The following is a 24893-nucleotide window of genomic DNA, read 5'->3' as shown; positions in this document are numbered from 1 at the left end:
AGAGAACAGTTTTAGTTGAGCTTACAATGAGACAAAAATTGTGCAGCTGGTTTGTAAAAGTTAAAGATTATAGACAGATGTTCCACCATGACTTCATATTTTCCAATATGGTCCTTAAAGTGAACCTGTCACAAAAAGACAATAGCTGTGCTGTAGAGCAGGATGAGATGATACAGAAATCACTTTTTTCATTTTTTATGTTCATGCTGATGTTGTTGAGTACTCCCCAATAGCATCAGATGTTTTAGTACCTTTTATTTAAATCCCAGCATATACCCATAAAGCAGCCTATTAGCTGAAGAAAGATGTACAGAAGTGGATCTCCCAACACTGCTCTGTCTCTGCGCATAGTTCGCAGTTATCTCATGTGTCAGCACCACAGTGAATGCATGATGACATTGTAATATAAATCTGGATAAAAATGGCCTTGGAGAAAAAGGTTAGTTTGTCTAATTATTGAATTGCTGCAATCTTTTAAAAGTGAAAGATTTGCTTGAAGTACCATACATATACCCAGCAATACCCTAGACAGCATAATGTTTTGTATGCTCAAGTATTAATTAAAAAGCAGCTAAAAAATCTTCCAAGAAAATAAAAACATTTAGTTTGAGTCGAACACAGACATCTGAGTGACCATTATTTTTTATCGCATGGAAACTATTTGTTAATCGGCATGTTGTGGAACTATGAGTCCCAGCATGTCCTGTCGACCTCTATTATTGTGGCAGGACTTGATCAGGACAACACCATACCATATGGAGGGACAGGTTGCCTATACCTGATTTGGGAACTTGCATACTTGTGAATGTTCTGTGATTCATGAATTAGAAATGATACTACTAGCTGCAACTCAGTCTAGCTTTTAACCGTAATTTAAAAACAGGCTACAGCTGGGCCCTTAAATAATCCTTATCATCTAATAAAATCTGCAGTCATATTATTGATCATTCCAAACCCAACTCTTGGGAATAAAGTAACACCTTTCTTGAACGGCAAACATGCATCCCACAGTTTACTACTGAGGATTCTGAATTCTGAGATATATATATATATATATATATATATATATATATATATATATAATATTTGAATATAGGGACACACACACACTAAATATATAAAGTAACATACTCTGTATACTATAAAGTTGTTGCATCTATAAATATATTTAAATAGGCTTCATAAATATTGCAATGTCTTTCCATAATGAGACAGAATTATGAACAGTTTATAAATGTATTGAAAGAACCTTAATCAGGCAACTGTAAAACAGACAGGTATATAAACAAATCTATTCAAGAGAAATGACTGGGTTTTATTCATGCAGGCTATGTGATAAGTATTTTGCAAAGTTTTCTAGTTACTATGTCATTCCAGCTGTATACAGCAAATACATAGACTTTCTTACTAATTAGCTCTCATGCTGTACACAATATTTTACTATCCATTGATCTACATTTGGAAAATAATCCAAAAGCCTTTAGTGCTAATATGCTAAAAAAAAAGAAATTCTGACCTATACACAAGCACTTTAAATACCCAGTTAAGTTTAGAATTTTAGAAAATGTAATTTCCCCAAAACTTGAATGGGTATTTGAGGTGAACCCAAAAGAGGATGCAGAACATTCCATAGGGAAATCACCTATGTCTGTTCTCTGACAGAACAAATGATCAAATTATGTTCATAAATAATGCATCTTATATACCGCCCTTTACCATTGCAAAATTTAACAGAGTTGTAAAGAAGAAACGTTTGCAGTAACTTATAAAATGTTACTGTCAGCTGTATTTTCAGAAGAACACATATTTAAAATATGGCATCAAGAAATTCCTACAGACAGTCAATATTGCAAGAACCCATTGCACAACAAATGCCACCTATTCAGAGTCACGCCAACTAGATTGTAAGCTCTGGGTGCCTACACAATTGCACTATAAAAGAAGTGAAACATTATTTGGCTCTTTCACTGCTGATAAGAATAAAGAAACACTATAAATGTACACACTAGTACATTACAACATTGTTTACTATCCATACATTATAATCTCATTGTGTATTTGTGTATACATGTGAAAAGTGAAAAATATGTACCTGGACAGTAAAGTTGGAACTTCGGTTGCTAGTTTATCTGTTAAAACAACAAATCTAATTTGTTTTTACTTGTCTTTATGGCAAAAGCCTGCATGTACATAACTTCAAAATGAGGGTAAATAAACTGATTTTTATATAAATAATAAAAATAACAAAAAAAAAACCCACTACATTCTTATTTAGTACAGAATTTTGAATTCTAATTTAGTGGATTTGACACAGAAACACAAGAAGTTGACAATGCCAGGTTTTCATTTACCAAATTTACAGGTCATTTACCAAACAGGACCAGAAATGATCAAGCTTAGCAAAATGGAAATAAAAACTAGCAGCTCTTTCATTATAAAATCGTTTTTGAGTTGTACAACCTATATGCACTGTATTGCCTATGTGGTATTGGTTTAACAAGTCATCTTGAATTAGGCAGAAATGCAAGCTCCAATTAGTTTCATACAGAAACTTTGCTATTCTACTGTCTGCAACGTCGCCTCCAGTTACAGGTTGGAGTTTTAAATCTCAGCAGTGTTTTCAAATCAAACATTTCTTAGGAAAAATTTGTCTAGTATTCATGTGAATTTCTCAGCATACTTACATTTCTAAAAATAATCTAGATTTTAGCTGCTTAGTCAATTAAATAACATTTGAAAGAAAAGGGAATTTAACGAAGCAAAATAAATACTTTTATTAAGAAATTAAATGGAAAGAAAACCTGGGATTGTCAACTTCTTGTGTTTCTGTGTCAAATAAATCCACTACATTAGAATTCAATAATCTGTACTAAATAAGAATGCAAAAATTACCACTAAGTAAGATTATAATAATTTTTACTAAGTAAGAATTTATTAAACCCTACTAAGTAAAAATATAATTTATTTAATGCGTACAATTAACGTACAATTTATTTGCTCTTAAAAATCTTACATGAAATAAAAAGCACATGCATTGGAAAATTAGATTCTTACTTAGTAGAGTTTATTAATGTTTTAGTAGACATTTTATAAATATATATATATATATAGAATATAAGCCTGTATATGTCCAGATTTGACACGTCTTAAAATTAGACATCCTAAGTTTAGAACTGGGCTTTGAATTTGATATAAAAACTAGAACTACACAAATGGATATACTTTAACTGGACACCTTTAATGGAGTCAGTATTGAAATGCATCAGATTAATGCCTCTTCCAATAAACTGTATTACAAAAGTGAAATTAGGAAAATCTGAGAACACAACCACCTATACATTAGCCATCATTTTCCTGTGCCCTAAAAGTGCCTATTGGATGGACTGCATGAATATCTATTTTCCTATTATGCTTATGATCACCTACACTAATGAGTCTAATAAAGCTGTATGTAACTGCCCCTGCCAATAACTGTACCATGTATACAGTGTATCTTGAAACAACTGAATGACAGAGGATGACCCCTGCGTGATCATCTTCCCTAATACCCTGTCACAGTCCTATACTGGGATATCCTGTATACTCATTGTCACATACTTCTTTGCAGGAAGTGGGGAAGGGGAAATTGACACAATATTATTTTATATACAGTACTACATGTGTAGCTTGTCATCCATTGATCTATCTGAGTTTGGGCATATTTATACCATACAGCTGCACACAATCTGTATATATATATATATATATATATATATGTATATATATATATATATTTATATATATATAAATATATATATATATATATATATATATATATATATAAAAACAAGATTTCTAAGCAACTAACTTTTGACACCCAACATAGCACCCCTCCTTTAGGATCACCTCCTTAACCATACATTTTTTATTTTTATGGTCCTATCCTGGCTTAGAATATTGTGATAAAGTGTAACAAAGAGGCTGATTTACTAAAAAAAAACCTTGGGATTTTTTACTAAAAAAAAGCGTGAATTGTCACTTGATTTATCTAATCCTATGAAAAGTAGATACCTGATCACTTTGAATGCCCCATCATGATGTCTTTCACATGCATGGATAATTGAAGTGAATATTCACACAATATTTATTTGAGTGAAGCTTCTTGACTTCTTTAGCAAATTAGCTCGAATGTGCAAATAAACTTATGTGAGATGAACATAACTACTGATGATGGAAGACAAATGTGTGACCAATAACTGTACTAGGAAAAGTCGCCTCCATGCCTCTGCAGCCTATAGGCACAGACCAAGTATACTATAACTTATGGTAATACACACACACATACACATGTCCCCATATTCAATATATATATATGTATATATATATATATATATATATTTATATATAGAGAGAGAGAGAGAGAATATGGGGACATGCACAAAAACCCGCACACTCACTATATATATACACACATATATATATATATATATATAAAATGAATATGGAGACATGCATGAACACCTGCACACTATATACTATATATAAAGTTACACATTCCATATACTATGTACAAAGTAGCTGTGTTTGTGTATATCTATCTATCTATCTATCTAATCTATCTGTCTATATATATATATGTATATATCTATACAATGAATATGGGGTCATGTACAAACACCCTCACACACACTACATATGTATAAATATATATATATATATATATATATATATATATATATATATATATATATATAAAGTTCCACATTCCATATACTATGTATACAGCTGCTGTGTTTGTATATATATATGTATATATATATATATATATATAATGAATACGAGGACATGCACGAACACCTGCACACTATATTATATATATATATACATATATATATATATATATATAAAGTTACATACTCCATATACTATGTACACAGTTGCTGTGTTTGTGTATATCTATATTTATCTCTATCTATATACATATATAATGAATATGGGGACATTCACAAACACACACACACTACATATGTGTATATATATATATACAGTTCCATACTTCATATACTATATATAAAGTTGCTGTTTGTGTATATATATAATACAAGTATAAATAGTATATATTGATTGGTGAGATCCATGTAGACATAGATTTTGTCCAGTATGCTGTTTCCCTCCCTATAGAATGAGTCTATAGCCCTTCCAAAGACGGAATGATTTCCTGGCTCCCATCCGCACACTTTCTACCCCCTGATCGGGGTCTGTGCCCTGTCCCATTCGCTGTGTGATCAGTTGGGGGCCCGTGCACAGATCTCGGAGGGCCACTTACCTTGCATGTTGTCCGGCATCTGTCCGTGCTCCCCGTGTGATCGGGACAGTCCTAGAGCCTCGGACTCCACTTTGGGCAGCATGTCTGGGACAGGGAGACACACACAGGGAGCCGGGCGGCACAGCGATGTGATGTCAGCAGAGGGCAATGACGAAGTGCCGCCTGCCGGGGTATGACATGTGCCGCCGGGCGGACTAGTGTCTTTGGGAGGGTGGCATTGGCTCGTACACTCCTGAAGTCTAGAGGCTGGTGATGGGGGGAGGGGGCGCTCATGAACACCAGCACTCAGGGGCAGTACGTGTGCCTGGCTCAGGTGGGCTGACAAGTGTGTAGAAGGAGAAGAATGGACAGCCCGGACCTCCTGGCTCCCCTCCCAAGCTGTGTGTGATCCAGCCGGCCAGGCTGAGCTGTGTCTCCTCTGATCTCTGTCACTCTGTCAAGCGTTGGGGGCTGGATGGTCTCTGCTGCGTCTCCTCCAATCAGGAGCCTCTTCTGTAGCCACGCCTCCTCTGCTCTGTTGTGGCTCCGTAAGCGTGGAGTTGTGAACTTGGTGCCACTCTTCCTCTCTCCAGATAGGAGATCGCTGGCATACAGTACAGGGGGAGGATAGGGTTTACTCCTCTTCATCTCAGAGCATCTGGAAGATCAGGTCTGATGTTCTGATTGAAGATCAGTGGACGATCTCTGTTGTCACTTATGTAGATTGTTCAGGCACAGAAATCACCACTTCTAATTCACACTGCTCTCCTCTTCATCCCAGTCAGAACCTAGGTAGATCAGATGTTTGCAGACATGGGTCTGAAGGGGCAGCAGCCTGCACGATCCTTCCTATTGATGTGTGAAGTCACCCAATCGATGACCGTCCTCCCTCCTGTCAATACAGCTCATGGCACACGAGTGTCTTCACAGTGCTTCATGAAGTCAGACACGAAGGACACTTCATTATAAGTCACATAAGCAGCCCATGCACCATTATGTAGGAAAGAGAACGAACATGTATTTCATAGATTACAATGAGACATTCCTCTAGAACAGTGGTCCCCAACCTCAGTACCCCCTAACAAGCCATGTTTTGGGAAGTTCCTTAAAAATAGCTGTCAAAATACAAAAGTATAGTCCTTGATTTAACAAGGTTCTTTTGAAACATGTATTCTTACTGTATATGTGAACCCTCACCTTGTAAAACAGCCCATTCAGATTAAAATAGAAATGAAAGGCAAAACATTTGTGTGTATATATATATGTATATATAAATCCCCCCTTTTTTATATACATTATCAAATACCCTTTGTTGTCAGCTGCATATCAGCGAGGGGAGGAGAAACTGCATAACACTGATCTTCCCAGTGAATGGCTGTGCAGGGGGGGGGGGGTCAGGACAAGTTTGATTATTGGAGGAGAACAGCTACAGCACTGACAACTTTGTGTTCTTCTGCTCAGTTTTTAACAGGAAAGCAGAGGGACTGTCAGGAACATCAGGGATTTCACACAAAGTTAGCCATGCAAAGAGAACAGGATCAGGGGAGGACTGACAACCCATGGGGCCCCCGGGCAATAGGGTATCATGGGGCCCCTGTGTCCTTGCCCAAGCTCAAAAAAGCCTATGAAAAAGGTACCAGGTGTATCTCATGGGGTCCCATACTTACCCCAGGCCCTCGGGCAGTGCCCAAGTTTCCAAATGGTCACTCCACCCCTGGACAGGATACTTTTTCATGGCACAGCAGGCACACATCAAAAATATGAAATGTTGGGTTTACATATTCTTTAACATTAAGAAGCCCCCTCTATTGCTCTCAGCCTCCTTCAAATCTACAAATTCCTTTTTTTGCTGCTGTGATCCAACTTCTTGTTAGAAGGTGGCTACATTGTCCATGGCCTCACTGTATGTAGGAATGAAGCCACCCTCTCTGGCTCACTCCCAAGGTGAATTGAGGACTATAGACTATGGATTATGGAATTTGCAGTGTGCATAGAGCAGTGCAGGTGACTGCAAATAACACAAATGAAAGTGAGAGGGAAAAGAGCAAGTTTGGGAGCTCATGGAGGACACCGCAAGGAGCCAGAAAAACACAGTAGGAAACAGTTTCATGAAAAAAAGAGATTACATGGCTATTAAATAGTAGATGGTCTCAGCTTAATTCAAACATTGACAATAAAAATGCTGCTATTTTGATTTTTCTCCTCTGCTAGATCCATGAGTGCCTCTATACCAGTTTTAAAGTAGTAAACGTGTGTGAATTATTTTTAGATATGGTCTAGTGTCACCTTAGGGAAATCCTGAAAACATGACTTGTTGGGGGTACTTGAGGGCTGAGATTGGAAATCTAGAACATCACACTTCTAACTTCAGCAAGGTCTTCCTACATTCTATTATTGAACTGAAATGGATTCCAGTTGCAGACAATCTATATATTTTATACACACCTAAACAGAGCTCAGGTATAACACATCCTAGTCACAGCTCTTCTCATGTATGTCCTGATTGGCAAGAGATCTACTAAAGGACTAGAGACTTTTCACTTATCTTCACTGAGGGAAGTAAAGTGACTTCAGTTCACCAATCAGGCGCTAACAAAATACTATTGCTAACACAGGATTGGTTATTTGCAATGAGCACACAATTATTATTATTATTTTACAGGATTTTTATAACGCCAACAGTTTGCTCAGCGCTTTACAATATAATCGGAGACAATACAGCAACAATACAGTTCAATACAAGAGGGATAGGAGAGCCCGATCCTGGGAGCTTACAATCTAATAGGTAGGGGGTGGTGGTACAAAAGGTAATAACTGTGGGGGGATGGACTGGTAGGAGGAATAGAAGATTCCATTTGTTCTTTCACTTTGTAAAGTTAGCATTCACTTTTTTAAAAGTGAAAAGTTGCCACTCCTTTAGAAAATCAGTCCCACAAGGTAATTATCGCAGCCAATCTCAAACAAACTGCTAATGGTGGCCATACACACTTTGATAAATGATCAATTTATTTTCTGATTGATCTCTCCCAATAGGTATTGATCTATAGTGCGCAACCCAATCAATGGATATCTTACATACAGGGAATTGGATTTTGATTGACAGCTGAAAAATAGAATTGCAAGTTATCAATAGCACCTTTGTTTTCACTGTACAATCTCATAGCCTGATTGGTGAAATACCATCAAATTCACAACCAACGCATCTGAGTGCTGCCGATCTGTACAAAATGATCGATAATTTTCTGCCCCAACCGACCAACACAGTTTGATTGAATCTGAATTAAATTGGGTCCAAATTGGTTGAAATGGAAGTTATACCTAATTAATTGTTTGTCAATTTGATGGTTCTGATTGAGTCGCACATTGGTTGAAGCATGTATGGCCATCATAAGTAATAAAATTAATATCATTGACCATAACTCTGTTGTTCATGCAGAGTAATCCCACCCCAATCTGATGACTACTATCACTGATTGTCCATATTGAATGACTAGCACTAGAACCATTCAGGACACATCGATGTGTCTGTGTGCACCCAGCTGCTGATGACACATGTGAACAGGCACCACAGTTTTTATTTCCCTCTGCAAATAAGCTCTCTTTACACAATGTAACATCACAATTTAATTAAAAATTAACCTTATCACCACGTAACTGCTGGAGTCAAGAGGTTGTGCAAACAGGTATTTTATTTCCAGCAGCATTCCAGAGAAGGAAAGGAAAAAAAAAAACAAAACGAATTTTTCCACCAAGAATTATCTTTACTGTCATTTATTTCAACATAAGTGCGAAACTCTTCATTCAAAGACAGATTCTGCAGCGATCAGATGTGTTGCTGCAATCATCCAAAGTCAGATCTATGGGTAATCTTTGGACTGTATGGATTGGGAGACATTTGAAACATTTATAGCATTTCAATTTGAAAAAACTAGATTTATTCTAATCTTTCATTTCGTTTGCTATTTATTGAATGTATTTGTTGCTATTTGTATAGAATTGTCTGTAGGATTTTATGTGTCTGTAGATATACATGCGATGGTTAGATAAAACCCCGACCCCTGTGATGACCCCCAGTGTGTATTTATTTAGTAGCATTTAATGATCCTCTCTAATCACCCGACAATACCCTCATTAAGCTCTATATTTAGCTCTCCTCTATTGTTTTCTTCACACGCTGAAAAGTGATATAAAAGCAGCTTTGTGAGGACTAATCTAAACGGATTTCGTTTCTAAACTCTCTGAAATGCCCTTTGCTCAAGAATCGGCCAAACTCAAGATTTTACAGCCTTTTTATTTTCCTGCTATTTTTTTATGTGCTGCCAATCTATATTTCGTTAAATGCAGTAAAAGCCTGCCTATCGGTCCACAGGTAACAGCAGCCGATGAACACACATGCGTCAGCGATTTATTTACAAATGATTTTGTAACAAAAGATCCGATTGCATTCACTGGGAGGGGGTATTTGGATCGTGTTCATCAATCCTTGTAGGTTTTATTTCCGAACCCCAGGAGGGATCGCTTGTGTGATTCCATAGGACAGAAGTGGGGGATTTGTTCTTTTTATTTTACAGGCATGAAACTGTCAGCCAAGCCCTCTTTACTATAGCAGAAGAATTTCAAGTCACATTTTGTCGGCAGCAAAGGTTGACACAGATCATAAAGATGGCTTTTTACTGAGCTACTGAGGGTTTTATAGATGTATGCAAACACTGAAAATACAAAAAGTATGAAAAGGGACAACATAAGTCCCCCCCACCCCATTCTGTTTCTTGTCTCTAGATCTCTCTCTGCCTTCTCATTCTTCTCATTCACTCTCTTAAAAAGTTTGAAATAGATTTTTTTCTCTCTATTAAAATCAGACATTTTATATATATGTTTTTTTTTAGAATATGAAGATGTATTTTTTACATCTGAACTATGGAAAATGTATGTTTTAAATAAGTGACACTCAACTCTGATTTAAAATGAAAATCTATTCAAGAATATTCTTTACTCCAAAAAGTACCTTCTATTGTTCTCAGACATTTCCAAATTTCCAGATTCCTTTTTTTTGTTGCTGTGAGTTGACTTCCTGTTAGAGGGTGGCTAGGTTCATTCTCCATGGTCCCATTGTATGTAGAAACGTAGCCACCCTCTTTTGCTCTTTCTGGAGATGGATTAGGAACTATGGACTACAAAATCTGTAGTGTGCATAAAGTATGACCTCAGCTGACGTGCACTGCTTGTTCTAGACAAATGGAAGTGAGAGGGCAAAGGAAAGGTTCAGGTGTTACTGGAGGATGTTCCAAGCAGCCAGAGTAACACAGAAATTAAGTCCTCACACTGGACGTTTTTACAGCTGCTGTTTTTGGCTTTTGGAGTGTTTTCTACAGCCAGTACACTCTGCAGCATGTTCTCCTATGTGTCCATAGGCTTTAATCAGCATTTTGTGGCTGGAAAAAAATCCCAGAACTAGTGGGTTTATAGAGCAGTTTTTTAGCCATAAAAACACTCTAATGCTGAAAAACGCAGTAAAATGCGCAAAAACGCAGCTAACTGCTAATGCAAAAACACTAAAAAACACTGAAAAACTCACTTTTTAAATGCAACATTACACAGCTAACGCTACCAGTGTTATTAAAATGTCCAGTGTGCATGGAGCCAAAAAGTAGTTCTAAAGCCTTGGTTGTAAAGGCTCAAGGTTTTTTACTTTCATGCATTCTATGCATGAAGGTAAAAAGTCTTCTGTGAGAACCAGTGCCCTCAGCTCCCCCTAATACTTACCTGAGCTTGTCCAGCTATCCAGCAATGTACATGAGAGCCTCGGCTCTCTGGGGAATCTCCCTCCTCATTGGCTGAGACAGCAGTGGGAGCCATTGGCTGTCAATCACAGCCGGTGAGCTAATGAGAAGAGAGAATGGGTGGGACTGTGAATGGACACACAAAGCAGTGGCTAAGGAGCAGCCTGCTTGGGGACCCCAAAAGTAAGTTGCGTGCTCTAGGGGCACTTGGAAGGGGGGAGGGGCCAGGAACACCAGGGAAGGACCAGAGAAAAGGAGGATCCAGCTGTTCTGTGCAAAACCATCGCACATGTATAGACATGTTTATGTTTATTTTTAAAAACATTGCCTTTAACCACTTGCCCTCCGGAGGATTTACCCCTCTTCCTGATCAGGCCATTTTTTGCGTTACGGCACTTCGTTACTTTAACTGACAATTGCACAGTCAAGCAACGCCACACCCAGATTAAATTTACATACTGTTTTTTTCCCACAAATTGAGTTTTCTTTTGGTGGTGTTTGATTTTTGCTATTAAACATGTAGTAAAAAATTTTTAAAAAATCAAATTTCGTCAAACATTTAGGCCAAAATGAATTCTGCAACATATCTTTGCTAAAACAAATCCCAATACATGTAAATTTATTGGTTTACGTGAAAGTTATAGCATTTACAAACAGCGGTATAGATACTGGGATTTTTTTTCCCTACTAGTAAAGGCCACGATCAGCGACTTTTACCGGGACTGCGGCGGGCATTCTGACACTGGGGGGATAACTAACTTCGTGTTACTGACATCCCCAGTGACACCAATACAGTAATCAGTGCTAAAAAAAACAGCACTGACACTGTACTAATGACGCTGGGCAGGAAGGGGTTAATGTGAGGGCTGATCAAAAGGTTAACCGAGGGTAGGGAGTGTTTTACTAGGGGGCGGGGGGTGTGCTTCACTGTAAGCACACTGATTGGAATGGCTGTGCTGTGCACAGCCATCCCAAGCAGTGTGCCCGAGCTGAAAGGAAGGATGACTGTAAACAAAACAGTCTTCCTCCCCGTCAGTGATTGTCGGTAACCATCGGGCGCTAGCGGGTAATCACTGACCGGGACCCGGTGATTGACATCTGCGGCCGAATGGCGGCGCAGGTAAGGCGTGCGCATGACTCGCATGCGTCCTCTACCTGGAAATGAAAATCACGTATATATCACGTGTGGCAGTTTATCTGCTATACAGTAGCGGGGAAGTGGTTAATATTGCTTTAAAGCATTTTTTTACCTTAATGGATTCTCTTTATTACAATAAAAAAACCTTTTGTGTTCAGGATTCCCCCAGCCCTCCTTATACTTATCTGAATCCGTTCTCGATCCAGTGATGTGCATGAGAGTAGCGTCCATCTCTGCTCTTTCCCTCCTCACAGGGCAGACTAATAGAAGTGGGAGCCATTGGCTCCTGCTACTGTTCATTAAATCCTTTGACATGAGAGCGGGGGCAGGGACATGTCCTGCTGTCTGTGTCTATGGATGCAGACAGCAGGGCTTGAGAGGTAGACCTTGTGAGTACCCTGCTAGCAAGCGGCTTGCTGGGGTGGGGGGATACTCAGAAGGCAGCAGGAGCCAGGAGCGCCAGCAGGGGACCCCAGAAGAGGAGGGTCGGGGCTGCTCTGTGAAAAACCAATGCATAAAGCAGGTAAGTTGAACATGTTTGTTTGCTTTCTTTAAATGAAAAGTTTAGAATCACTTTAACCGCTTATATACATTATAACCGTTTATATACATGGGCTGGATGGGAGCATTGCAGGAGCGGGTGGCCATTTATAAACATCCTCCCCACTTCCCTGCCTGTGCGCGATCCCTGGGAGAGCACGGCACAGCGATCCGGTGCACCGATCGCTGTACACCGATTGCTGTACGGGACCTCTGTGTGAGGTCCCGATCATGTGATCACTGATTTGCCAATCAGTGATCACATTAATAGTAGTAAGAAAGATGTCACTTCTGACATCATTGCTTACTACGTGTGAAATCTGCGAATGATCACAGAGGTCACATGGCACAAGGCTATTCACAACAGTTTTGTACCATGTGACAAGCTGTGGCCAATCACAGCTTGCACAGTATTTCTCAATGGCTGCAATTGAATGCAGCCAGAAAGAAGGAGAAATTATTGCTTTTACAGCCTTTATGGGTGTAAAAGCAATCAGTGTAAAAAAAAAAAAAATCTTCATCACCCCCCACAAGTAGCAAAGTGTCACTATGGTGACACTGTACTGCTAGGGTGACAGTATGTAAAAAAAAAAATAATAATAATAATATGAAAAAATAAAATAAAAATGTCAACTTTTTTTTTTTAATTGTTGGTGTCAATGGAAAAAATAATGCCCATTGTTGGTGTTAGTGGGAGGAATAGTGCCCCATTGTTGGTGTCATTAGGAGGTACTATGCCCCACTGTTAGTGTCAGTGGAAGGTGTGGTGCTTCATTGTTGGTGTCAGTGGGAGGATTAGAGCCTTGTATCTGTGAGAAGAACAATGCCCCAGGAGCCAGATAAAGGCAAGCATAGGGACGCACAGTTTGGAAACCACTGGTCTAGACAATCAACTTCTGGTGTGGTGCTTCTTAGACTTTTTCTGTTGCAAAGGAAAGGTTCTTTGGTGTGGAGAAGCTGCCAGCCCAGAATCCAGGAACATAGTCTGAATATTACAACTGTCAGGGCTCTTGTCACACAGATGCCAAGGGTTCAGACTTTTCTTTTACTTTTAATGATCAGAATATCAGTTGCTTTCAATGGGCCTGTACACACAGACATGTAGATTTAAGGAAACTAGTGCCATAAGTAAAAGAAATCTGTGTTACTGGTCAGTATTTTCTATGCATATATGGCACTATGGGTGTATACATGGAAATCACACCCAAAGTTTATATATATATATACTTTTTTTTATATGTCCCCATTTGCACAGCATACCTTAAAATATTTTGAACGCCCAAACATTTACCAGGTCATTGGGGGCTAAATATCATATTTAATAGTAGTATTATTACCGCTATTATACATGACAGCTAATAATGGTTGTTAAAAATGCCAGCAGGTATAGGCAGCACCGAATCCTTAAAGTGGTTGTAAACCCTTTCGTGCACCCAGTGAAGTGACTGGCCTCAGATGATACACAGATGAAACAAAACCTCCTATATAAGCTGCGCCTGTTTATCTGCAGCCGTTTATCCTGTACAGTCCTCCAAAACACACATTTTACACAGCATATGTCAGCAGCAGAAAGGTGTCGGGGCTCTGATGTCACACACACTGCAGAGATAAAGCATAGAGCTCTGTAAAATCCTAGACCTGATTGGAGGTAACGGACACAACCCCTCTTCACTGACTCAGAGAAACATCTCTGATAGTCATCTGCTCTGTCCTGGAGGTGGGGCAGGCCATCTCATGGAATGCTGAGGAATCTACTTAGTCTATTAGGAGTGAATCATGCAGATAGCAGAGAGAGGAGAGATAATCTAGGGACCAGATTCAGGCTAGGACACACTATAGTAGGATGTTCTTTGTTAATTTTTTATGTTTGAGGTTTACAACCACCTTAACAACCAGAAATGTCACAAGCCTCATTCACTGTTATGGCCGTGAATCACAAGCTATGCAATCAAAGAAGTGGGGTTGTAGTGACATTTCAATGCAAGAACTTCCTGCGCTAGAAATGGGGCCCTATTCACCAAGCTGCTGACACAATACTCCTTACCAACATGAGTGAATACATATAAATATAAGGTGCAGCGCTATACCTAAGTGCACTGAATAAATATAAATATAAAGTGCAAACTAACTATTCAAAGTGCTCTAAATATTACCACAAGGTACTATACTTCTGTGCAAAAATTGTGCATTAACAGAATGCTGTGCAACCCGTGTATTACAAAAGAATACAAATAAAGTGCAATTAGTGACAAACCAAATCACTGCAATCATTTGTTATACATAATAATAAATCCAAATAAATTGTTTTTAAAGTAAAAAAGTGTCCAAATGCAACAAAAACACTTTTCAAACTTCATGCATGTGTCACACGTGTCCACAATGTGTGAATCCAAACTTTAGCCGTGATGGCCCCTCACCTCCTTGTCACGACCCCACAGGGTCAGCTCGCTTAAAACAGGACACCACTTTTTAGTAGCTCACCAGGACCTCACCCGCCTCTTATACTCTATCAGCAGTCTCCTCCACGATTCATATACAGACACAAAAGAGACTCAGATAGTGTAATCCTGTTTTAATTTGCATAGTAAATGTAAAAATAAAATTGCCCACTCACATTTGTGTTCATCTCCTCATAAGCCTTCAATACCCCATGCTATGAATCTCCTGCATGGGTATTTCAATAGAGGGATCTCAAATATGGCCGCCACGCCGGAAATGACGTCACCGCGCTCCCAGAATCCTCCTCGCGTACTGACGCGTTGCATCACGGTAACACGTGACTTCCTCAGGGGAAGTCACCCTGAGGAACCCTGAGGAAGTCACGTGTTACCGTGACGCAACGCGTTGGTACGTGAGGAGGATTCTGGGAGCGCGGTGACGTCATTTCCGGCGTGGCGGCCATATTTGAGATCCCTCTATTGAAATACCCATGCAGGAGATTCATAGCATGGGGTATTGAAGGCTTATGAGGAGATGAACACAAATGTGAGTGGGCAATTTTATTTTTACATTTACTATGCAAATTAAAACAGGATTACACTATGTGAGTCTCTTTTGTGTCTGTATATGAATCGTGGAGGAGACTGCTGATAGAGTATAAGAGGCGGGTGAGGTCCTGGTGAGCTACTAAAAAGTGGTGTCCTGTTTTAAGCGAGCTGACCCTGTGGGGTCGTGACAAGGAGGTGAGGGGCCATCACGGCTAAAGTTTGGATTCACACATTGTGGACACGTGTGACACATGCATGAAGATTGAAAAGTGTTTTTGTTGCATTTGGACACTTTTTTACTTTAAAAACAATTTATTTGGATTTATTATTATGTATAACAAATGATTGCAGTGATTTGGTTTGTCACTAATTGCACTTTATTTGTATTCTTTTGTAATACACGGGTTGCACAGCATTCTGTTAATGCACAATTTTTGCACAGAAGTATAGTACCTTGTGGTAATATTTAGAGCACTTTGAATAGTTAGTTTGTAGTGACATTACTATCCAAATATGGCAATAGTCATAGACATAATATGGCCATGTTCACATTTGGCCAGTGATGTCCCCACAACCCTGTCCACTTTTATAAAAGCCATTCGTTTTGGAGTGCCTTGTGAGTTGGTGAGCCCATGTATCATCAGGGATGTATTAACTTGGGCAGCATACCTTATCTTAAAGGGGGCTTCTAGATTCTGAAAATTCCCTCATGCACTCCCACAATCATTATGCCAGGGTTGTGGGGAAGAGACCCTTGTCCTCAACAACATGGGGCCTCCTATGTTAAGGTCATGTGATGTGGTATGGTTTGAAAAGAGTCTGCCAGGCTGCGTGCTTGGATTAAGGGTCTGACAACTAACTGTTTGCAATAATTTTCAGTGAGCTGTAGATTTAATTATTAACAAGAACCTGAATGTTGTTTTCAGGGTTTCTTCATATTAAAAAATTTCAGAAAGGCTAGTCTACATTTTGTCAGGTATTAAAATGGCCATGCAGGTGGTGCTGCAATTGGTAATACAGCATTTTGAAATGAAATGAGACAGTGATTTGTGTGTGCGCAGCCCATTACAAAATAAAGGGAGAGAGTACAAGGCGGAGAGAAGTAACTCCATAATAAAAATGTGCTTACACAGAAGCAGCGCCAGATCAAAGGATAAAGGAGCCCAAATTAATTTATTGGTATTGTGCTAAAAGGCAGCCATCACGTTTCAGGGGTCAAAAGAACTCCCCCTTCATTCAGTTAAAAATTAGAAATTTGAATGGACTCAAAATAAGGCTTTCCTGTGTGAATCTGTGCAGGGAAGCTAATTGCTGGATTAGAATAATTACTGGCCAGCAGTATCTGCCTGAGCAATCACAATCCCTGTATAGACATATTAGTCACTCATAGTTTTGGAATGTCCAACAAACTCAAATATATTGATGGGCGAATCTACCAGCATTTGATTTACCAAGGGTTTGGTAAATTGTGCTTGAAATTTGCTGAACTCAAATTTAGAGGTGAATCGCACTGACGTCTAACTACTGTCACGAATGGCATGAAAAGCTGGGCACTGTCACAGGAGACAAGTACAAATAAAAAACAATTGTTTACAAAATACTGTACAACAGGGATATAGCCTTTTCTTGTGGCTTCAAGAGCGATATGAAAAATACACAAATGGTGTTAAAGAACATAAATAAATAAAAAATAGTGCAGCACTAGAGGTAATATAAACAAATGACTCCACAAAAATGCACAAAAGCTAGACGTGCGTTTAAACCATAAATTTCTAAAAATGCTTAATAAGTTCACAAGAGCTATAATAAAGAAGCAAATAAATGTCTCAGAGAAACGCACAATAGCTAGTCGTGCGTTTAAAGTTCCGAAAATGCAAAATAAGTTCAAAGGACTGTAAACAAATTTCAGGTCCACTTCAAGGTTATCGCCAGGTGACACTATTATTCCCAGTATACTTATAATACTCAGGTGAGTGTGCAGGAAAGTAGATAAAATGCGCACTCCCCAGATGCACGTATAAATAGCGCGTTGTATATTGAAAAGATGGTCTTTCATTGATCCCTTCTTAGGGTGGTCCTGGATACAGCCTGGGGGTAGATGGCCCTCCTTTGGATTACAAGATAGTGGTAAGTTGGAATTCCCCTTTAGGAGATATGTGAATCAACCTCTTCCAGGCACTTGGATGGTCACCAGAGAGTTGCTGGGGAATTAAAGTGCTGGTTTGGAGCAAAAAAGGGGGGTATTCCCATAGTGTAGTAATTATAAAGAATACTTTAATGGTAATAATTTCCAAAGTTAAAAATCAAACTCATAGCATACACTGTGGTTGTGCAGAAAGAAAGCAATGTAGTTAAAAATTGCTGAATTAAAACTGACCAGCTGATGAGGTAAAATGGCCGCCGGACCTCCGCGATCCAGCGGTGTGACATCACGGCGTGCAGGGCAACTCCTTGACGCGTTCTGTACTATGGTACATTTTCAAAAGGAGTGTGCCATTGCAGCCTGAGTCTGTGCAGCGCAAAGTTGCGGGCACCATTTTGCGTTGGTCTGAGGCAAAGTAACATAAAGTCGAAGACCATCAGGGAGTGTGCATGCATGAGCGCCATTTTCCCTGGGTCTGTAGTGAAGATAGTGCAGACGGCTAAGGCGTTTATCCTTTTTTAGACCAAGGACTCGCAATCTTAAATATCTTAAATATTAAATTTGGGGAGTTAAGCAATATAACTTTGCCAAACTCATGTGATAAAGGATAAATATTGCTAAGTAAAGCCGATATAGGTGTAAGGAAATTATGCAAAATATGACGTATCTCATTAGCAGACGTCAATCACAATCAATATGACAATGTTATTTGGAATATACCGCAAAAATAGAAAAAAAACAGATTAAGAAATATTGTCCAAATCAACAAAATCAAAAAATTATATAGAAAAAGATTGAAAAGTGCCGTCAACACTATGTAGATGATAATTTTGGGCTTATGAAAATTTGGAACATACAATCATGTAACATAAAATAATCATTAAACAGTAAAATATATATATAAAAATGCAGTATTAATAAAACTGTAATAGATATTTTTTTTTTCCTGGTAATAAACCAGGATAGTAACAAATCATATACAGGCCAATGTAGCTTGAGAATAGAGGTGCAACAAAATGGACTAAGATATTCTCAAAGCATGCAAAAGCTAATAATACTCAAAATAGATAAAATTAGAAATAAAATATAAATATTAAAAAGTGTAATAGACAAGGATAACAACAAACCATAAAAAAGTCAATCTCTGGATGAGCTAAATTAATATTAGTGCTAAAATGGATAAGAAGGGCAGGACTCTAAAAATATACATTATCTCATAAAATCAGCTGTTACCAATAAAATAATTAATGTCAATGTTTATGTTGTGTCCTGCTGGGGTCAGGGTCTTCATGTCATAAATCCATTTAGTATCACCTTGTGAAACTAATCTGTTCTTATTAGACCCTCTCCAATGGTTTTGAATTGTGTCAATGCCAACAAAAATGGTGATATCTATAACGCTTTGATAATGAGTGCTCTTTAAAACCTCTTTTGATATTATAGATGTGTTCTTGGAATCTGTCCCTCAACCTTCTAGTGGTACGACCTATATATTGTCTATGACACGGGCATTCAAGAAGATAGACAACATATCGGCTATTACATGGGATAAAAGAGGAGATCTCAGAAGTTTTACCTGTGGATGTAGACACGAATGATTCTACTTTTCTTAGTGGGATTTTGCTTTGTTGGCATATGACTCATCTTTTTCATGGGTAAAAACCTTTCATTTTAGAGAAAAAAGTAGATCTCATTGGAGGATCAATGATGTTTGGAGAAATTCTGTTTCTGAGAGTGGGCACCTTATGAAAGACTATTTCAGGTTTTTCAGGTAATCGGTCATCGGTCTTTGGCAAGATGGCGCACATCAATTAGTGCGCACTTTTTTGTTATATATGGAGCTGCACAGACGTCAGGCTGCAATGGCACACCCTGGATCACGGAGGTCCGGTGGCCATTTTACCTCACCAACTGGTCAGTTTTTATTCAGCAATTTTTAACTACATTGCTTTCTTTCTGCACAACCACAGTGTATGCTATGAGTTTGATTTCTAACTTTGGAAAATATTACCATTAAAGTATTCTTTATAATTACTACACTATGGGAATACCCCCCTTTTTTGCTCCAAACCAAGCACTTTAATTCGCCAGCAACTCTCTGGTGACCATCCCAGGGCCTGGAAGAGGTTGATCCACATATCTTCTAAAGGGGAATTCCAACTTACCACTATCCTGTAATCCAAAGGAGGGCCATCTACCCCCAGGCTGTATCCAGGACCACCCTAAGAAGGGATCCCTGACAGACCACCTTTACAATATACAATACGCTATTTATCTGGGGAGTGCGCATTTTATCTACTTTCCTGCACACCCACCTGAGTATTATAAGTATACTGGGAATAATAGTGTCACCTGGCGATAACCTTGAAGTGGACCTGAACTTTGTTTACAGTCCTTTGAACTTATTTAGCATTTTTGGAATTTTATGACATAAACGTACATCTAGCTATTGTGCGTTTCTCTGAGACATTTATTTGCTTATTTAGTACAGCTCTTGTGAACTTATTAAGCATTTTTAGAAATTTATGGTTTAAACGCACATCTAGCTTTTGTGCGTGTTTGTGGAGTTATTCGTTTATATTACCTCTAGCGCTGCACTACTTTTTATTTATTTATTTTCTTGAAGGCATATGGTTTTTCCTTTTAGTGCACTAGCTGCTTTTATGATCTAGCGCTCGCTTGACACTGTATACTAGGTGTTAAAGAACAGTATTATTTTCATAGACACTCTCAACAACGTACAGTGGCAGCCTATATATTGATTAGGAAATTATATTTTTCTTTTAACCTTAGCCTGGTTTTCATACAACAGCAGCACCCAAATCTGATTAATTTCAGTTTAAAAAGAGGGCATTTCAGGCAGATGTATGGATTACACATGCTTTATCATCAAATGGCATAGACCCGCTTTGACTGACAGAAAGAAATTGGCCATTAGGTCCCTCTGGCTGTCCCTGTTTCACTGATGCAAAACTGTCCTGCCACTGGCAAATTTGTGTCAAGCTCTCATTAAGAATTATGAGATAGCAGATGATACAGCAATGTAAAATTGGCCAGCAGCTGGACAGAGTACAAGTGTTTTACTACAAAAATTAAGAGATCATAGATGACTCAGTGTACCATTGGCCAGCAGCAATTTTAAAAAGAAAGGCATGGCCAAAATTTACTAAAGACAAAGAGCACAGGTTGGGGTTTTACTACAAGAGTTAAGATACTACAGAGGATACAGTGAAATACTAACCAGTAACATGACAGTATTAATCAGGTTTTTAACAAGTTTTTTTAACCAGGATTACTGGGCCAAAATGTATTAGAGAAAAAAGTACAGGAAAATGTTTTACTAAGAATTACTAAGATTAAGCTCCGGTTCATATTATTGCTCGCATGTGAATCGCAGAGGAACTGCATCGCATTCCTGTGCAATTCACGTGTGATTCTGTGAGATTCGATTTGAGCCCATTGAATTTGCACTGCATTGCACCAAAGAAGTGCAGTCACCTTTTTCGGAGCTGCACCTCAACCACATCCCATGGTTGTTTTGTACCATGCGAACCGTTGTGGGCAAATCGATGCAATGCATTTTTGTGGTTTCGTTAATGCTTTATTGACTCCCGCACCAGATATTAAACACAGAGAGATTGCAGTGTGGTGCAGGAAACATGCAGTGATTTCTGCCTTTCCTGCTCCACCGCATATTTGTGAACCTAGGCTAGGAGACCACAGATGATACAGTAGTGTAAAGCTGACCAGCAGCATGACAAGTTTAAAGCGGAGCTCCACCCAAAAGGGGAAGTTCCGCTTTAAGGACTGCTCCCCTGCTCCCCATTATGGATTGGCACCTTTAAGGGGCGGGGGGGAGTGGGTACCCGAATTTGACAGGTACCCGCTTCCACTTCCGGTCCAATCTCTAGGAGATCGGAAACGGAAGCTGTCCTCCCTCCCTCTTTTGGGACCATTCATTAAGCACAACACTACTTGCACATGCGTAGTAGGTACCCGAATGTGAAGCCGCAACCAGTCACAGCCGGGTGCCCACACTGAAGATGCCGGCCTCCTGGAATACAGGATGGCCGGTGAAAGAGGCTGTGGGAGACACACCATGGGACCAAGGGACAGGTAAGTGGCTGTTTTTTAAAAGTCAACAGCTACAGTTTTTGTAGCTGCTAAATTTTATTTTTTGACAGGGTGAGTGAAACTCCGCTTTAATGAACAAGACTACGCTCATAGAGAGAAAGGGCACAGGCTAAGTTTTATTACAAGAAAGAAGATACTACAGCCATGTAAGATTGGCAGGGCAGTTTGGGTACCCGAATTCATGGGCAATAGACCCTACTTTTATTTTTTCTGCAGGGAGATGGGTGTCGTGAATGTAAGTAAACAATGCAGCAATGTGCTGTGAATAAAAGACAGCTCCATTGACAGATGTTCAGTAACATTTGAAAGCTCTGTTGTTAGCACCCCAAACTTAAAATATGCCATATAAAAAAAAATACCTCTATAATAAAAGCCTACTTAAAAGTAAAGTAGTTAAACCTAAAATAAAGGCCTTGTCAACATAACATTAAAAACAATATATTTCAAAATAAATTTAAAACCCACAATAAAAAGAACAAAAGCAGATAAGAAATGGTGTACCAAATGAGCTAGCAATCAGAATAAATGCAGGCCACAGACGGGCCGTTTATCGGCTGATAAACGAAAAATCGGTCGTTGCCGTTGCTGATGCTGCCACCAATGTCCACGAAAAATGTCCGTTTTTCGTGGATTTTCCAGAATCACCGATAAAAAGAAAAAAGAAGATCCACAAAAAAACAGCCGACGGCATTGCCCCACTAACGGCGTGAATATCGGCCGATTTTTCGTGCGGACGAAAATTTGGCCGATAAATGACTCTTCTATGGCCTGCATTAAATACAGTTCCCTAAGTGACCTTAATCTCTCCCTATGCAGTTTGTAAGCTTTACCTAAGCTTTCCATACATCAGTCTCTAATATATTTACACTACGGCTGGTCTGTGCCCCCCTCCTGTTATAGTGAGGGGGCTGGCCTAACGAAAAGCCCCCTTATTGGCTCTTCTAAAACTGGTGCCCACAGTTCAAAAACCATGCAGTGCATTATGACAGAAAAAAATTCTTGCAGGCAAATCTGTACATAAATGTGCCAGGGCTGCAGATCTCAAACCAACAGGATTTGCCTTGAATTCATGTTAGCAGTGAACCCTGATCTCAGCCCTGCTCAAATGTGCAATACCCAGATGTTCATCAAATTTGGCAATAAAATTTAGGTCATTTTTATTGTTGAATATATGTTTAATAACTACTTGTGAAAGGAAAGAAGAAAATAGTTACACGCAGTACAATAGGCAAATGTGCGAGTCAATTCTACACAATACAATTGGTAATAGAAAGATGTACAATCATAATGAAATATAATAATAAAGTGAGATCAAAGTTGGAAAACTACAAAATGGAGCATGTCAAAACATCAACCCTGAGGTAAAACAGTACAAACACCTAACATAAAAGGTGCAAATTGTGTAAGCAATTAAATGACCATACCACTAATGATAGTTCAGAAAAAGAGAAGAAAAAATAAATATAGAAAAGGAAGAAGGAAGAACCAAAGAGGGAAGGGGAGGTCCTAGTCTGGAACGTATATGAGAAATAAAAACATAAGAAGAAAAAAAGAAAATCCTGAAGAAGGGGAAGAAGGTATGAAGGGGAAGAAGGTATCAATAACTGTGGAGTTGTGCAGAGGATATAAATGTTAAAATGTTGTCCTAAAGGAAGCAGGGTCACAACTTACTTTTTAAGACATCTGGCTCAGAATATGGAATCCATACCCTCCACAGAGTAGAAACGTTAGCAGTAGTATCTGTATCAAAAGCCAATAATTCTTTCATTCTCATAATATCATTCATTATGTCAACCCATTTCACCAAGAAGGGGGTCTCTGTGGTCTTCCAATAACAAGGAATCAGTTGCCTACCAGCTCAGAGAAAATTTAGCAAAAGCTGAGTTTTTTGATGAGCAACCGAGCCAGGGAAGATGGAAAATAAAGCAATCTTAGGAGTCAGTGATAGGGAATTACCATATAGGTCATTGTAAATAGAGTACCAAAAGTGTCAAATTCCACCCTGTATGATTGTAAGTGCCTCTGACACCATTACACCTCCAACAAAGTTTAGGTAATTGTGAATGCCAAAAGATACCCTAGCAGTCTGGCTATAAATTGAATTTTAGTTTTAATTTTTAAAGACCTTTGCACTAGAACTAGTGTTTATTGAGCTAGAATAACAATCTCTATAATCACAGCCCTGTGACACCTTGTCTTACATTGCTGCAGTATGCATAGGTTGCTTAACTCAAATAACAGGTTTGGCATACTTATTTTAACATATTACCAGTTTTAAATGTATACAGTGCAAGGGAACACACATAAATTTTATAGGAACATATGTAAACCACATACTGATGTAACCTTATACATAAAAGAAACTCATGGGGGGGGGGGGGGTTGTAAAAAAAAAGTAGAAATCTCAGGTAGCAAGATATGCAGACAACAAAATGTTTACTTGTCATTGTCATAACAGTGTCTGCTTTGAGGCTGGATATACTGATGATCACAATGATAAATTGATAAAGGTAAATTGTTTGATTACATATAACTTGAAAAGATTAAATCAAAAGATCAAAGTTAATAATAAGATAAAAACTTTTGGCTATTGTTTTGGATGACTTGGGGAAAAGTTGGAATCTAGGTTGAAGTTTTATTACAGTCTGTGTCCACGATAGATATCTTTTATTGCTCCTGAATTCAAAGCAGAATTGTCATCCTCATAAACGCTGTATCTGATTGCACTACAGTGGGATGAAAATTGTTGCAGGGGCATGGCTATAAACATTATCACTGCTAATTCACAAACTTGTAGCTTGTCAATCAGCATCTGTCCACACCTAATCCTGTCCATTGCTTTCTGAATTGACAGCACTGCAACCTCCCATTGTGAGATGCAGTATCT

The 24893-nt window shown here is 38.7% G+C and overlaps 1 protein-coding gene across 1 annotated transcript in view; it reads right to left on the bottom strand.

Moving 5' to 3' along the window:
- Positions 1–5713, bottom strand: part of NR5A2 (nuclear receptor subfamily 5 group A member 2) — a 132664-nt gene extending 126951 nt beyond the window's left edge. The window contains exon 1 of the mRNA XM_089688687.1: positions 5306–5713. Within this exon, the coding sequence (XP_089544813.1) occupies positions 5306–5387 (82 nt within the window). The 5' untranslated portion in view covers positions 5388–5713. The remainder of the gene's footprint in view (positions 1–5305) is intronic.
- Positions 5714–24893: the final 19180 nt, after the last annotated feature.

Source organism: Staurois parvus, unplaced genomic scaffold (genome assembly GCF_062004578.1).
Source record: "Staurois parvus isolate SC_StPar_1 unplaced genomic scaffold, SC_StPar_1.0 ptg000450l, whole genome shotgun sequence".
Lineage (NCBI taxonomy): Eukaryota > Metazoa > Chordata > Amphibia > Anura > Ranidae > Staurois > Staurois parvus.
This window is presented reverse-complemented; position numbering and strand designations above follow the sequence as displayed.